Source organism: Panthera uncia, chromosome A2 (assembly GCF_023721935.1).
Source record: "Panthera uncia isolate 11264 chromosome A2, Puncia_PCG_1.0, whole genome shotgun sequence".
Classification (NCBI taxonomy): domain Eukaryota; kingdom Metazoa; phylum Chordata; class Mammalia; order Carnivora; family Felidae; genus Panthera; species Panthera uncia.
Window position 1 is genome coordinate 85311872 of NC_064816.1, and position 14860 is coordinate 85326731.

The 14860-nt window shown below is 37.3% G+C and overlaps 1 protein-coding gene across 1 annotated transcript in view; it reads right to left on the minus strand.

Moving 5' to 3' along the window:
* The window catches only part of SEMA3D (semaphorin 3D), a 202327-nt gene that overhangs the window by 16437 nt on the left and 171030 nt on the right, over nt 1–14860 (minus strand). Inside the window, exons 12-16 of the mRNA XM_049641372.1 lie at nt 13844–14066; nt 11206–11294; nt 9329–9370; nt 5957–6114; nt 3664–3728 (exon numbers count right to left, since the gene is read on the minus strand). Coding sequence (XP_049497329.1) covers nt 3664–3728; nt 5957–6114; nt 9329–9370; nt 11206–11294; nt 13844–14066 — 577 coding nt within the window. The remainder of the gene's footprint in view (nt 1–3663; nt 3729–5956; nt 6115–9328; nt 9371–11205; nt 11295–13843; nt 14067–14860) is intronic.

The following is a 14860-nucleotide window of genomic DNA, read 5'->3' on the forward strand; positions in this document are numbered from 1 at the left end:
TGTGTGTGTGTGTGTGTGTGTATATATATATATATATATATATATATATATTTATTTATTTAAATGACTGTTCCCGGAAACATGAGATAACTTCTTATAGTCTACAGGGTAAACATAAACTCCATAGAATTCCATAGGAGCTGTCACAAACCTAGCCCAACCTCTGTGAGGTCTTTCTGATTGTAATTATTGTGACTTCATCTACGGTAAAATTTGCCTTTGCTCTTTTAGCGAAGCTCAGATGCTATCCAGCTAAGTATCCTCTCCTTTACCCATGCATTACGCAAACATTCTTTTGTGCCTAGGATACAATTTACATCCCAGTGACAGGGACAAGGTCATCAAGTGAATAAATTAAAGAACATAGTATTTGGCAGTGTTATGCGCTACAAATAAAAAAGCAGATCAGGGAATCAGAGGTAGAACACGGAGAAAGTATCTCAGGATGGTCAGAAAAGGTGTCTCTGAGACAATAACATTTAATTAATTTTTTTACACTTATTTATTTTTGAGAGAGAGACAGAGAGAGAGAGAGAGAGAGAGACAGGGCAAGCACAAGAGTGGCAGAGAGAGGCATAGAGTCTGAATCAAGCTCCAGACTCCTAGCTGTCAGCACAGAGCCCGATGTAGGGCTCGAACCCACAAACCTCGAGATCATGACCTGAGGCGAAGTCAGACGCTTAACCGACTGAGCTACCCAGGTGCCCCTGAGACAATATTTTAAGCATAAAATTACATGGTGTGGGGGCACCTGGGTAGCTCAGTCGGTTAAAAGTCTGACTTCGGCTCAGGTCATGATCTCACAGTTTGTGGGTTTGAGCCCCGCATTGGGCTCTGTGCTGACAGTTCAGAGCCTGGAGCCTGCTTCAGATTCTGTGTCTCCCTCTCTCTCTGCCCCTCCTCTGCTCACACTCCATTTCTCTCTCAAAAATAAATAATCATTAAAAAAATTTAAAAAAAATTAAATGGTGTGACACCTGAATATGAGTTCTTTAGGTAGGTACGGAGGAAATAAATACAAACCTAGCTGAGGCAGGAACAAGACTGGGGCTTTTGAAAAAGAGAAACCAGTGAGCGAGCCATGCAACAGTGAAACGAGAGGATCCAAGCAAGTATCAGGAGCTAGATCAAGCAGACTCTAGAGGGCATGGTAAACGCTATGGATTTTTCACTAATTGTTCTAAGAAGCTAGTGAAAGATTTTGAGTAAGAGAAGCTGTTATCTGACTGTAGTTTCTGAAAGGTTACTCTGGCTACTAAGTGGGATGGAGACCGACCAGGGGAAAAAACGGAAGCAGGAGGACCAGATAAACAGCTCCGGGACAGGTGTGGTGGCTTTGGGTAAGTGGGCACATCGGGAGGTGATGAAGAGTAGGAGCAGTGGTGGCCACAGAGCCAAAAGGACTTATTGTGAGGTTGGTACTAGGCTGTGGAAGAAAGAGAAAAAGAAAAAGATGATGCCTAACTGCTTTTTTTTTGCTAAGCAGTTGGGTGAATGGAGGTGCTATTTATTAATATGGGTAAGTCTTCACTGCAGAACAATGAAGTTTAGGAAAAGACACCACTAATTCTTTCTCATAGATCATTTGGGACGCTTATTAGGCATCTAAGATGAGCTCTTGGGTAGGCATACAAGTCGTCTGGCACACAAGACAGAGTTTAGAACCGGACTAAGAATCTGGGAGCAAATTGCCTCTGAGAGTATTGAAATTGATGGTGTTAGGCAGTGAACAGGCAAAGATTTTATGTTTAGATGGTGGGATGCAAAGGAGAGTTAAGAACACTCAGAAGGAGCAGCCTGTAAAGTGAGAGGAAAATCATAAGGATGTGGGCCGGGGGGGCATGAAGCCCAAGAATGCTGAGACACCATGTCTTTGGAAAAACCAAACCAAACCAAAACAAAACAAATCAAAAAACCCTGATTTGTAGTGCTTGTTCTTTTTTGTGTAAAAACTCCCACTCTGGCTGAACCAAGCTACTAAGAGTTTAAAACCAGCTTATGCAATTCCTAAATAATAAGCCATCAGCTCTCATGGGACCATTAAGAACTGGCCCTAGCACATCACTGCACGGAAGTCAAATGAAGAATGTGTTTCAAGAAGGAGGGAGTTAGACATTAAGTAGAAATGACAACTGAAAATTGGCCATTGGACTTGGCAAGGAAGGAACTGCTGGAGACCTTGACAAAAAAATGGATTGGGGCAGTGATGGTGATGATTGGCAGAGACTGTGTGTGGTTGGTCACAGCAGGAACAGGATATGGTGAGTCACTATCTCCCCCATCAGCAGGAACTGTGTTTTGAATCACTGTCTTTACAACACTTATCGCTATCTGACATTGCATCTATTTTACTTCTTTTTAAGTTTACCGTCTGTTCCCTCCCCTGACACAACTTGAACAGAAGTTCCATGGATGCACAGACTGTTTTCTTTTTCATTCACGGGTATATCCTCAATACTTGTAACTGTTCTGGAAACATCTCGCGGGTGCGTATAAAACACCATGTAGGTTGCACATGGTAACGCCTGCTAAATAAAACACTGGACACGACAGGCAGTCACCCATGCAGAACAAGGTCAAACATACTCTTCTGGACCAGAGCTTATTTTTCAGAAGAATGAAATTATAAATTATAAATAATTGTTTTGTGTTTAAATTACAAAGCTGCTGGGTCACTGGTTATAGACTATGAAATTTGGGTTGTTTATTGAACGTGGGGGTGGTTACTAACAATGTGATGAAGGGAAGGCAGTTTCCTTTCTCCAGTTGAGTGCGTGTATGCGTGTGCCTGAGCATGTGTGTGAGCATATATCCTCTGAAGGTAGAGCTTGAGAGCAGAAAGTAACCAAAGCTATGGAATATATTCTTATACATTTTTTTTTGGAATATACTCATGGATTTTGAGGGGAATTTTTCGTATAGGTATTTTGCAATATACTCTTACAGATTTTCTTTCCCTCTGTTATCAGACTCACTCCTTTTTATTCTCCACTTTGTCCCAGTCATACTCAGGCTCTCAAGATCTTCCATGAAATTTTCTCTGAACAAGACAGCTTCTGGTGATGTCTCTCTTTGCTAAACTCCCATATCACTAATTGTGCCTTATGACATCTCCCCAAAGAATTATAAGCTCTCGAAGGAGTTTCTTTGTCTCAACATGTACCCAGGACAATTATATGCACCTGGAAGTCACTTAATAAACATTTACTGATTGAATGAAAACATGAATTAATACACAAATTCACATAATGCATACTCTATCTAAAACTTTCTAACAAGTGCTACACTCTCATCAGACCTTTCTGGAAGGGTCTCTGAGTTTACTCTGAATGTCCATATGTTTTGGACTATATCCTATTTTATCTTTATTAGTAGTTTTCAAACTTTATGAGGATGGGTAAGGCAGTAAAAAATACAAAAAAAAAGGGATAGGAATTTTAAAAGACATATGATACAAATAATGATATAACAAAGGATTATTCACTTAGGCATGTAGACAGGGGGTTGATTGATAAAATCTCCTGTTGCTTTTCCAGAACATAAGCATTATATAAAATGAGAGCTTCCCATATAATAGATATTTTAAGTCATATAATAAAAAGACACACAAAAACTAGGCTTAACATTTTAAATGGGAGAAAAGCATATTAAACTTATACTTACTGTCTTCTATGTCCCAGCATTGGGTGATCGGGTCTCCATACTTTACATCTTGGCGTCTGGCTCGCCTATGGAAAAAGGATTAAACTGTTTAGAACATTGAGCATGATATCTGGAACAGATAAAGTCGGCATTTAACACTAATAACAGTGGCAAGAGCAGAACTATGCTTGTCTTACTGCTCAACTCAAACGCAGGGCACTATTCCCATCTAACGTTAATCCAAATACTACTAGCAACAGAGTCCTAACAGAATGCATCCTGTTTTGGAAATAAGATGATATGAATTTTATTGAACTCCTCTGACTTTTGACAAATTGTTCAAAAGAACAGGTTGACTATAAATATAGCCCAGGTTTCAGATACATCCAATGGGGGGGTGGGGGGCAAACCATCCTTACCCTCTTTTTTCAATCAGTCCCTGGGAAAGTAACAAGATGTGCAAGAGCTTTAGTTCGTGGGTAGGAAAGTAACCGCAAATCTAGAACTTGTTACCCTATGGAGATTCGCTATTACATAGATTTGATTAAGCAACAGGTTAAACACTGTCCTCTCAAATAGAAGTACCAGTTTGGTAGAGCATGAGTGGCTAATCCTATCTGCTGATATGCTGTTCACATTGTTTTTTCTGATAGTAGAGACAAGGATAATAATAAATAATGGTGTTGTGCATTATTGTCACATATTTTCCTTAAGAGAAAACAGTAGCTATTGCATAAGAAAAGAGAAAGCTGCTACCCTGAATTAAAGAAGTCTTAAACTCTTACAGTCTATTTTCATTTGCGTTGGCTATTTTATGTTGCCACTTCAGCAATCGTAAAAGTCACAGTAAAATCTGCAATATCTAGGGTGTTGCTTAAGGGCAGTACTGACCAGGTGATGAGCCTGTATGAGATTCATCTAGCACGTACATTTTTTTGGCTCCCGTGGACATTTATGTTAAGGTAAGGGAAACTATCACAGAGGCATGTGTGCAAGATCAGAGATAGAGTCTTGGGAAATATAAGAAGAAAAATTATGATTGTGTAAGGTACATAAGGTCAAGAATGTTTTTAAATCGTGGCTTCTTAAGAAACAGGGTCAATTCATCAAACTGAAGGTCCATTACGAGCTAATGAGCACTCTTTGATTTTTAGTTTCTAGAAAAGAAAAATATTCCCCAAGGGCTCACTATGAGAAGTATATTCTTAGCCAAAAACTATAACAGAATATTGGTGTTTTTTACTTTGAAATGGTAATAGCAGTATCTCCCCACCCACAGCGAATCCAGAAATTTCAGGGAATCTAAACTGTCTCCTAATTATAAGCCGTATCTGCTGTTGTACTATGCATTCAATCTGTGAATCCTCGAATTTGAAATTTGACACGTGAGTCAAATTTCAAGAAGAAACAAGTGTGTACGTACTAGTGGGACTAACATGCACTCACTTGTCATCATAGTTAATACAGACCTAAAGATTAAAAAAAAAATACCATATACAAATTGCTGACCTTTTACCTAGAGGAAAAATATACCTTGAACAATACTGCAGAAAAAGGGTGTTACCATAATGCACATTTAACAATTTATGATCATAACATATTTAGCTAGCATCAGTCATCCTGATGACAATTCAGGTTGTTTCCAATAATTTTGCTACTGAAAACAGTGCTGAAATGGACATCCTTGGATGATTTTGTGGTGCTTTTGCCCGTGTGTATAGAGGATACATTTCTAACTGGGTTTTGTTGGCTCAGAATAGCTTCATTTTTAAGAGCACATAAAGCAACGAACAGTAAACAGCAGGACAGCATTTTGATGTTTATGTACATCTGAGTGACAGAAGTTGACCAAGTTAGACTTATTACAGTAAAAATAAAATTGTACCAAGTCACTGAGACGTGCTGTGGGTTGTTTATAACCTACGCTTTTACAAACATGTATAAGTATGCATTATTTGCAAAACAGAAAGGGTAAACATAGACCATGTAAAAATAAGGGAAGAAGGGAGGAATGGAGGAAGGGCAAAGTAGTCGAGAAAAACCAACTTTTAATGGTATTTAACAGAGATGAAGGAAAAGCATGTAAACAATTTTTCAGAATTTTTTCAAGTTCCACATTTCGGCACTTCAGAACCCTCTATTTTATCCTCCTTCAACGTTTAGTTTTAGGCAAAATTTAATTTTAATATTCTTACCAGAGACCATGTTTTCTACAATTAAATCGTCTTTAATTTAAACTAGAAGACAAGGTATTCCGGTGAGATAGTCGCTGGGTAGAAAAGAAGGCTTCACCTTCGCTCCATGTGCCTCTTACCGTTTTGAAGTGGGCGCATATCGAGAGCATGCATTTCCATCCCAGGCACAGTAGGGGTCTCTGGCCAGGCAACAGTCCGCACAAGCTTTCCCATAAGTGTCGCATCTGTTCAAGGAGAGCTGAACCAATCCATCCCGGGAACCGACGTACAATTGTTGCTACAAATCAGGCAAACCAAATGAATTAGAAGCATCTTTCAGACCAGTCTTAAGAACTTCCCTTTCCTGAATACCACATCACAGATCTAAATCTGTCTCCTCGGGTGCCCTTGTACAGAAAATAAGCAGTTGTACAGAAACATAACAAAGAGTAAGATGAGTCGATCCCTTCTACTCCTGGCAGCATGGCGGTTTGAAGATGTTGATACCGAAATGGACAGCATTCTAGAGAGCTAGGATAACCTTGGCAGTAATTTAAGAAGGTCAAAACCCAGCTGCTAGACTGAGGAATTAAGACGTCAAATTCTTTCTCAATGGTTGAAAATGCGCTTTGGTAGATTATATCAAGCACAGATGTGATGGGCAACACTGATGGTCTTCCGCTGCTGTGGCTTCTTGCGTGAGAGACGGCTGAAAAGAGATTTATGAAACTTTCTTGTGGTTTGAACCATTTCATTTGCTAATGAAATACCTCTTGATCCCTGAAGGAAAATGGGTTATAAGCTGGAGAGAAAATAGTTGGTATCACTGTGAAGAAAGTATTAAGGAGGCTCGAAAGATGCCATATCACCAATGAAAGGCTGCAGGATACTAAATAACTCAGCAAATAAAGGTGCATTTTGGAAATATGTTCTGAAAACAATGCACTGATCTTTATGAGCATTCGCTGAGCGTACGTGGTGGAAGACGTAGGGAGAGGGATGATACGAATAACTAAGCCAGAGTCTGTGCCTTCAGTGAACTCATGGTCAACGACAGCGGGCCATATCAGACTTTACACAAAGGGGAAAAACCTGAGAAATAAATGTTGACATAAATAAATACACGTACTCAATCTACAGACATCTATCTTCTACCTGCCCTGCCTATTAAAATGTCAGTTAAGACCTCCTAGCTGCTAAATGCAATGCACCCAGTTCAGTATTTGCTTTACTTCAATTCTCCAAAGTGTTTAACACCAAGAATCATGCCTTCCTTGACCTTCAACTTTTTCTTGTTCTCTGTCTTTATTTCTGCCTAAGATTTCTGTCTCCTTTGAGGATTCCTTTCTTTGCATTAAATGTGAGGTGCCCCCTCTTTTCTATCCTTATTTCTTTGCCTTGTATTGTATAAAGCACATTGTATAAAGCCTCGCATTGTATAAAGCGTCAGGTGCATCTTGAAAACAACGTCAAGGTTGACATACTGGATTGCCCTAAATCTAGCCCTGCTACCCTAGCTTTGTCACCCAGGACACAAAGCTGGGAGTTGTCTCTGAATCCCCTTTATCTCTTAGTCAGCCACCGTATCTTTTCCATTCTCTTACACAGAACTCTCTATCTCCTCCTCTCCCTCTCCACTGCCAACACTTTTGTCTGTCTTTATTGTTTCTTCCCTGGATTACTTATAAGTGTTCTAATATTTCCACTGGCTTCAGCCTCGTGTTCCGACAACCCCCACCTCTACCCCAGGACTCGATCCATCTTCCGCTCTGCCACACCAGACTGACCTTCCTAAAAGGAAAAGCTTATCACAACACATTCCTGCTGAAGATCTTTAAAGGTTTTCGTTGTCCTCAGATAAAACTGTTAAACTTCTTAGGAAGACATATAAGGATGTACCTAATCTTGCTCTGTTTTATGTCCCAGAATCATTTCTAGCCTCCTTGCCCCTTGCACACATATATGTCCTTTGCTCTAATTGTTCACAAACTTATTAGAATAAGCTATGATTTCTCACTGTTTACACCTTTCCAAATGTTCTCCTTTTTTCCTTGGCGTAGGCTTCCTCTTCCCATCCCCTTTTTAATTTAACCAATTAACTGCAACATCCTTCATAGTTCAGGTTACATGTCTCTTCTTTTTTGTTAATGTATATTTACTTATTTTGAGGGGGGGAGGGGCAAAGAGAAAAGGAGAGAGAGAGAATTCCAAGCAGGCTCCACACTGTGAGTGCAGAGCCTGATGCAGGGCTTGATCTCATGAACCTGTGAGAGCATGACCTGAGCCAAAACCAAGAGTCAGATGCTTAATCGACTGAGCCACCCACACCCCACATGTCTGTTCTTTTCACTTCCTTCCTCTGCTCTACCTGGCTTCCTCTTAGACCAGTTCCTCCCCTGTGTTTTCCCTGTACAGGCTTCCATTATTGTTTTGCATTGGTAGTGTGTTCTTTCTATGTCTCCCAGCTCCACTGTGAGCTTCTAAGTGAAGGACTATGCCATTCATTCATTTCTATACCCTCCAAGGGTAGTAGTAGGCCTTTAAGAACTAAACATTCAGTGAAAAAAATTAATGGAAAAGATCAAATAAGAAATCTATTTAGATCTTTTCCCTAATAGTTTCTGTGTCATTACTAGCCACACAGATGAAGACAATGTTAGGGGGGAAAGGGGAAAATGGGTGATGGGCATTGAGGAGGACACTTGTTGGGATGAACAGTGGGTGTTGTATGTAAGCTATGAATCACGGGAATCTACCCCCAAAACCAAGAGCACACTGTATACACTTTATGTTAGCCAACTTGACAATAAATTATATTAAAAAAATTAAGCATATTATCCAATAATTTTTTTATCCTGGGGGTACATATACAAATGCTAATACAAGCCTGAACCTCTTGAATTAATTGGGATTTGGAGTATCATATTGAGAACTTACGATCTATTAAATATTATTATTGTCATTGTCATCAGATACCATTTACTTCACACTTACGATGTGCCAACTCTCTGTCTCAAATTTTGTGTGCAGCGTCCTATTTATTAGGTGGTGTATTTTATTTCCCTAATTTCTCTGTTAAGGAAATTGATTCCCAGAGTCAGATACTAAGTGGAAGGCCGGCAGTTGACTCTTGGCCTCTTTGCCACCATCGTCCATAGTGTAATTTCTAGACTCCCTGATTAAAAACCATTTTTCGTGATTATGGTTAGTATTCTACATGAACTTCTTATGGCCTTGACAGAGACACATCCTCATGAAACAAAGAAAGTGAGCTCAGTTTTCAAGAGCCAAGGGAAGGGGAATATCTATCATTCAAGTAATGATATTTGGTTCTACTTCTCCTAAGGCAAGCCTACAACTATGGCCTCTAATTGGTTATAAAAGAAACACATAATTTAAAGCTTTTTACATTATTTATAATTTAACTTCCAATATCAGTAGAGTTTCCCTAAAATGAATTCAAGCAGCCTGTTGCTTTTGTGGCTAATTTTTACAGAAAAATTAGAAAGTACCTGCTTCAGAGACAACTCCATGTTCAAGATGATTGATGAGTGCTGAAAATAAAAATCAAATGTTAATAAAGATAATCATTAAGAGTCTTTTATAGCAGCCAATATGTTCTCTTGTCATGTACCAAAGATCACTGAAGAAAACTTCAAGGGTCTGTTATATAGGGGGGGAAAGGATCTTAACGTTTGCTCTTTCCTTCTAATTCTACCTTAATAGAAAGAATCAAAATAGTTCCTTTAAAGTATCTTATTACAGAAAAACTATCTAAATGTATGAGGAAACACTGTGCATTGGAAATCGCTCCCAGTTACCCACAAGGTTTCTCCTTCTAAATCTGCTTATCTTAACTGCTTCCATATAATTCAAACTAGTGTTGACAAGAACATCTCCATAATTATTTATTACCTAGTTCTGCTCTTACTTAGATCGGTAGTTGAAAAACTTGTTCAAGTAGCAGAGTTCTGAAAAGCTATAGTGTTCTTTGTGGATGAGCATATTCTTTATGGAACGTGGCAAGCTATTGATGCACAAGATTCCGTGATATGAACTAGGACTTGCTTTACTTGTTGAAACTATGGCTTTATGCATGCAATATAAAACTAGAAACATGAACACAGAAGCTACCAAACTAAAAAGGATGGAATCTTTAAGAATTTTTCATCTACTTATCATCTATTTACTGTCCATTCGTTTCTCACCAGCCAGTATTTACAAACCGATAAACAGTAGCAGATACCAAAAATTTAAGAAAATACATGAAAAAAAAATGAAAGAAAAATGTTAAAATGAGAACGTGCTATCCCAAAACTTTTTTTTTTTTTTAAATGAAGGACACAGGTTCATTATTTAATCTTTACAATGGAATCCAAATAATTCCTCTTGACCACTAACCACCATTAAGTAAAACTTATTTTAATGCACCTTATATATTGTGGGAGCTTCATTTTTGGCTTCTGGGTTCACACTTAGATTTGACATCAGTTTTTCCCTCAGGAACCACCCAAGACTTTGTTTTTGGTAGATGCCAGATAGCAGATCTTGTTCTTGTTAACTCCTTGACCACTATTATCATCACAATGTAAACAGGATCCTGTGGAACTCAGCATGTTAATTACCTTGAGTTCCTCACAGTGGGGGGCTCTACTTGATTTTTTTTTTTTTAAGGCAATAGATGTTCACAGGGAAACAGCCCATTTTAATGAACTATCTCAACAAAAATGTTATAAAAGACACAACATATTTTTCAAGGCTCCTGTCAGAAATACACTTTTATTTCTAATGTTACTTTCAGAAAATAATTTTGAACTAAATGTCACTGAGCATCTACAGAGAATACCACAGCTCAAATGTATTGTTAAAAGTCAAAGACATTCCCCAAATCTAGAAAATTATTATTTTAGATCTAACTCTCTAGGGGGACGTAGCATACATCAAGGCTTTACTATCATGCAACCTTGTTTAAAAAAGATTCCTTACGGAAAAGCAGGGACATGTGATTTACACACTCTTCCAGTTTTCTCAAATTCAATGGAGGAAAAATTGAAAAGTCAACCGTTTAAAGTAGAAAAGCATCTGGGTAGTCAGAGACCCCAGACCCCAGGCTTTCATCCACTGTGGCGATTTGTCTGACCATATGCTTAGAGAATAAAGTAATGAGCGGCAATCCCAGGAGCCCTGATTTTAGTGGTATTCTACGGGGAAAGAGGAGTCCTGTTCTCAGTTGCTTGAAAAACTTTTTTCCGTTGCTTAAGGAAAAGGAAAATAAAGGAGCTAATTGCACAGACTTCTCTAGGAAAAGTGACGATGTATCAAAACACACTGTCCTATATCAAGGACTACTAAGTTTCCCCATCTCTTCTAGGACTCTGGACTGTCTTACCTTGAATATCTGCAACTCTTCCAGTACTACTTCTTCCATATTCCACTTCTCCTTTGAAATGCTGACAACTTTTAGGACTGTTCCAATGTCTGAAAAAATACATGACCTATAATCCTGCTGTTTCTCCTTTAAGTATATGCCTAGCAACCTTCACAACTGTTCCCTCCTTTTTCTTTCAAAGCCTTGGAAAAGTCAGATTAAACAAGGCACACAAGAAGTGAAGCTTAATGGATATGATTCCATCCTTCCGAAACATGATAGTTTTTAACTCATAAAACACGTATTTATAAGGAAGACATTAAAAGACATGCACTCAAAGATCTTTCGAGCAAAAGGAGTATGTATGTCTCATTCAAATAATGGCTGAAATTATAACTAAAGTGGAATGATATTTTTGTAACTGAATTTAAAAGGTTAAGATATATTAAAATATTTTTTTTCTCTCTCTCAATGTAAGAAATATTTATTCAGTGCTTATCACATCTAAGTTACGGTGAAAGGTAAGATATATACATTGTTAAATAATATTAACAAAGGGAAGAGAAACCACTGAAGCCATCTACATGGGGGGAATTTTAGCTCACTCACCAACATATTTTATTTACAGAAACTTTATTAATAGGCTGGAAACTGAAGTTTTGTTTAAAATTATTTTGGTTTAATTTAAAAGAGTAAGCAAAATTTAAAAGACTATAAACCAAAAATTGACATTTAGTAAAGATGCCTTAAATACAGGATCTTCTATTGCAGTTTACAAGGTGACATGCTATTTATTACAGAAAGACAATCAAAAGAACATTTTAGAAGGAGAAAAAAAATCTCATTTGGAAATTAATTTATATAATATAGATGCTTTTAAGCTTCTGGCACTGTGGTTGAAGAATTTTAATATGGATAGTAATGATCCTATTTGCCCAAAATAGTCTGAAATATTTAATTCGGTTTTTAAAGGACTCTAGGATCTTTGAAAAAATATAAAATATACATTTTCCAAATGTCATAATTGAAAATCGATCCATCTATCTTAGTTACCTTATAATTTTCTCAGTAAAAGTTAGGTAGTACCACCTAGTGGCCGAATGGCATTTATGACAGCGAAGTGTTGACCTAGGAACGCTTTGGGCGGACAGCGCAAATTCAGTAGCAAACTCCTTAGAATTAGTGACAGACTAATTAAAGTAAAACCTTGGTTTGTGAGCATAAGTCATTCCAGAAACAGGCTTGTAATCCAAAGCACTCATATATCTAAGCAAATTTTAAGAACCATTGGCTCAGTTGTGATCACGCGGCATCTGGTATCAGGTACTAACTCGTATTGGGAGAAATCAGTTATTTATCCAGTTAAAGTTTACTAGAAATGTTTGCTGTCTTGCAGAACACTCGCAGAACAAGTTACTCTCAATCCAAGGTTTTACTGTACTTACTTGGTCCACTTCCCTAGTCTTGAGAACATCACTTACTTTCCTATGTCTTGTTATTGCCATCTGCAGCATAATCAGGCTTGACAACAGGTATTCTGAAAACCCTCTAAGTCTGTCACATGCACGTTCCCTAATAAACTCTACTTTTTTTTCAATGTATTTATTAAAAAAAAAAATTTAATGTTTATTTGTTTTTGAGAGACAGAGACAGAACGTGAGCAGGGGAGGGGCAGAAAGAGAAGGAGACACAGAATCTGAAGAAGTCTCCAGGCTCTGAGCCTTCTTCTTCTTTTCCTTCTTTTTTTTTTTTTTCTTTTTGCAAAAACAGTATGTTTTTTAAAAATAAAACTGTTCTGTAGTTCTGAAAACCTATTTCAATAAAAAAAAATGTCCATTTCTTGAAAACACATTAATTTCGATTTCTTTACTCAATGCCTGATTCATTAAATCACATAACATTATCTAGGATGAAGTGCTTTTATCTCCATGATGCATGTTACCTTTACAGCCATTAGAATGCATGTATCATAAGATAATATTTTCTATTTCCTTTTTCTTTCTTTTTTTAAGACATACTAAATAAGCAATATTTCTTTTTCTGGAAAATAGTTTTTAATCATTTTATAATGACTGAGTTGACAAAAAAATAAATAAAATAGTCTCTAATAATGAAAGTGATACTTAATCCACAAAATTCAAAGACAGGAAAAATAATCTCCAGGAAGTTTCTACTTAAAGATCTTTACAAAGTATTGCTTAATTTTTTGAAAAGCCATTTTAAGTCAACTCAGTCAATGATTCTCAAAATTGAGTGAAGGGATCTTTTGCGGGGCTGGGGGCGGGGGGCAGGGAATCAAATATCTCCCTAGAGAGAAAAAAATGTGAAGTCTGAAAATAAACATTGCTTAGCTGTACTTGTTTAATTTTAGTCCATAGTCATTCAACAAATATGTATTGAGCACCTAATCTAAGCAGGCATGTTATAGTCATAACATACAAATATATTTTGAAATCTCAAATACCACTAAAGGAGGCTGGGAGATATTTATAACTGTCAATTAAAAGCATGTGTTATGCAATGTTAAGAAATACTGACTAGATATCAGCTAATAATTACTCATTTTGATTTCAACCAATAATCTTTTTCAAGTCTTTGCTTCCTTTGTCTAATAGTGAAAAATTCCTTTGAAAGAAAGCATCATCTGGGTCTAGCATACCTGTTCCAAGGAACATTACATCGTATTGTCCATCTTCCGCAACAACGTGATCCACCACGATCTGGGTCAATCTGTAATCCACATTGATTCGCTTGAATGTTGGTCCTCCCGCAACTGGGTACACCGATTTAAACATCACAGGGTGCCGCTTTATGAAACTGATGACATCATCCGGAAAATCTCGGGTGGATTTAATCAGTGGATCATAGGTTTTGCTTGGACACTGAAAAGAAATGAGAAGAGAAGTAAAGACATTGTTCATACAGCCGAGGAACTTATATTTACTTATAATAAAGTTTTTAAGGCTTATTATTGACAATATGAAAGGAATGGTGAACAGGATCAATATGGAATCACATATGCTTGTCAATAAACATAGTTTACCTTGAATATATTTAAATCCAGTTTTCTCTCTCAAAGTTATTTTAATGATTACAGGGGAATATTATTCATCCAAAAAAAAAAAAAAAAAGAATGGAATTTTGTCATTTGAGACAACAGGGATGCACCATGAGCACATTATGCTAAAATAAGTCAGACAGAGAAAGGCAAATACCATATGACCTCACTTATATGTGGAATCTTAAAAACAAAAACACCAAACTCACAGATACAAAGAACGGATCAGTGGTTGGTTGCCAGAGACAAGGAGTGGGAGGGTTGTCACAATGGGTGAAGGGGGTCAAAGGGTACAGATTTCCAGTTATAAAAAAAATTAAGTCACGGGAAATAGTGGGTAGCATGATGAGTATTGTTAATAACACTGTACTGTGTATTTGAAAGTTGCTAAGAGAATACATCTTTAAAGTTCTCATTACAAGGAAAATGATTTTGTAACTATGTATGGTGATGTATGTTAACTAGACTTACTGTATATTTTTCAAGATATTCAAACATCAAATCATCACTTTGCATACCTGAAACTAATATGTCAACTATACCTCAAAAATTTGTCTATATTTTAAGTCCTTTATCTCTGCCCAGTTGGGCTTCTGCTTTTGAAATACTCTTTTCAGC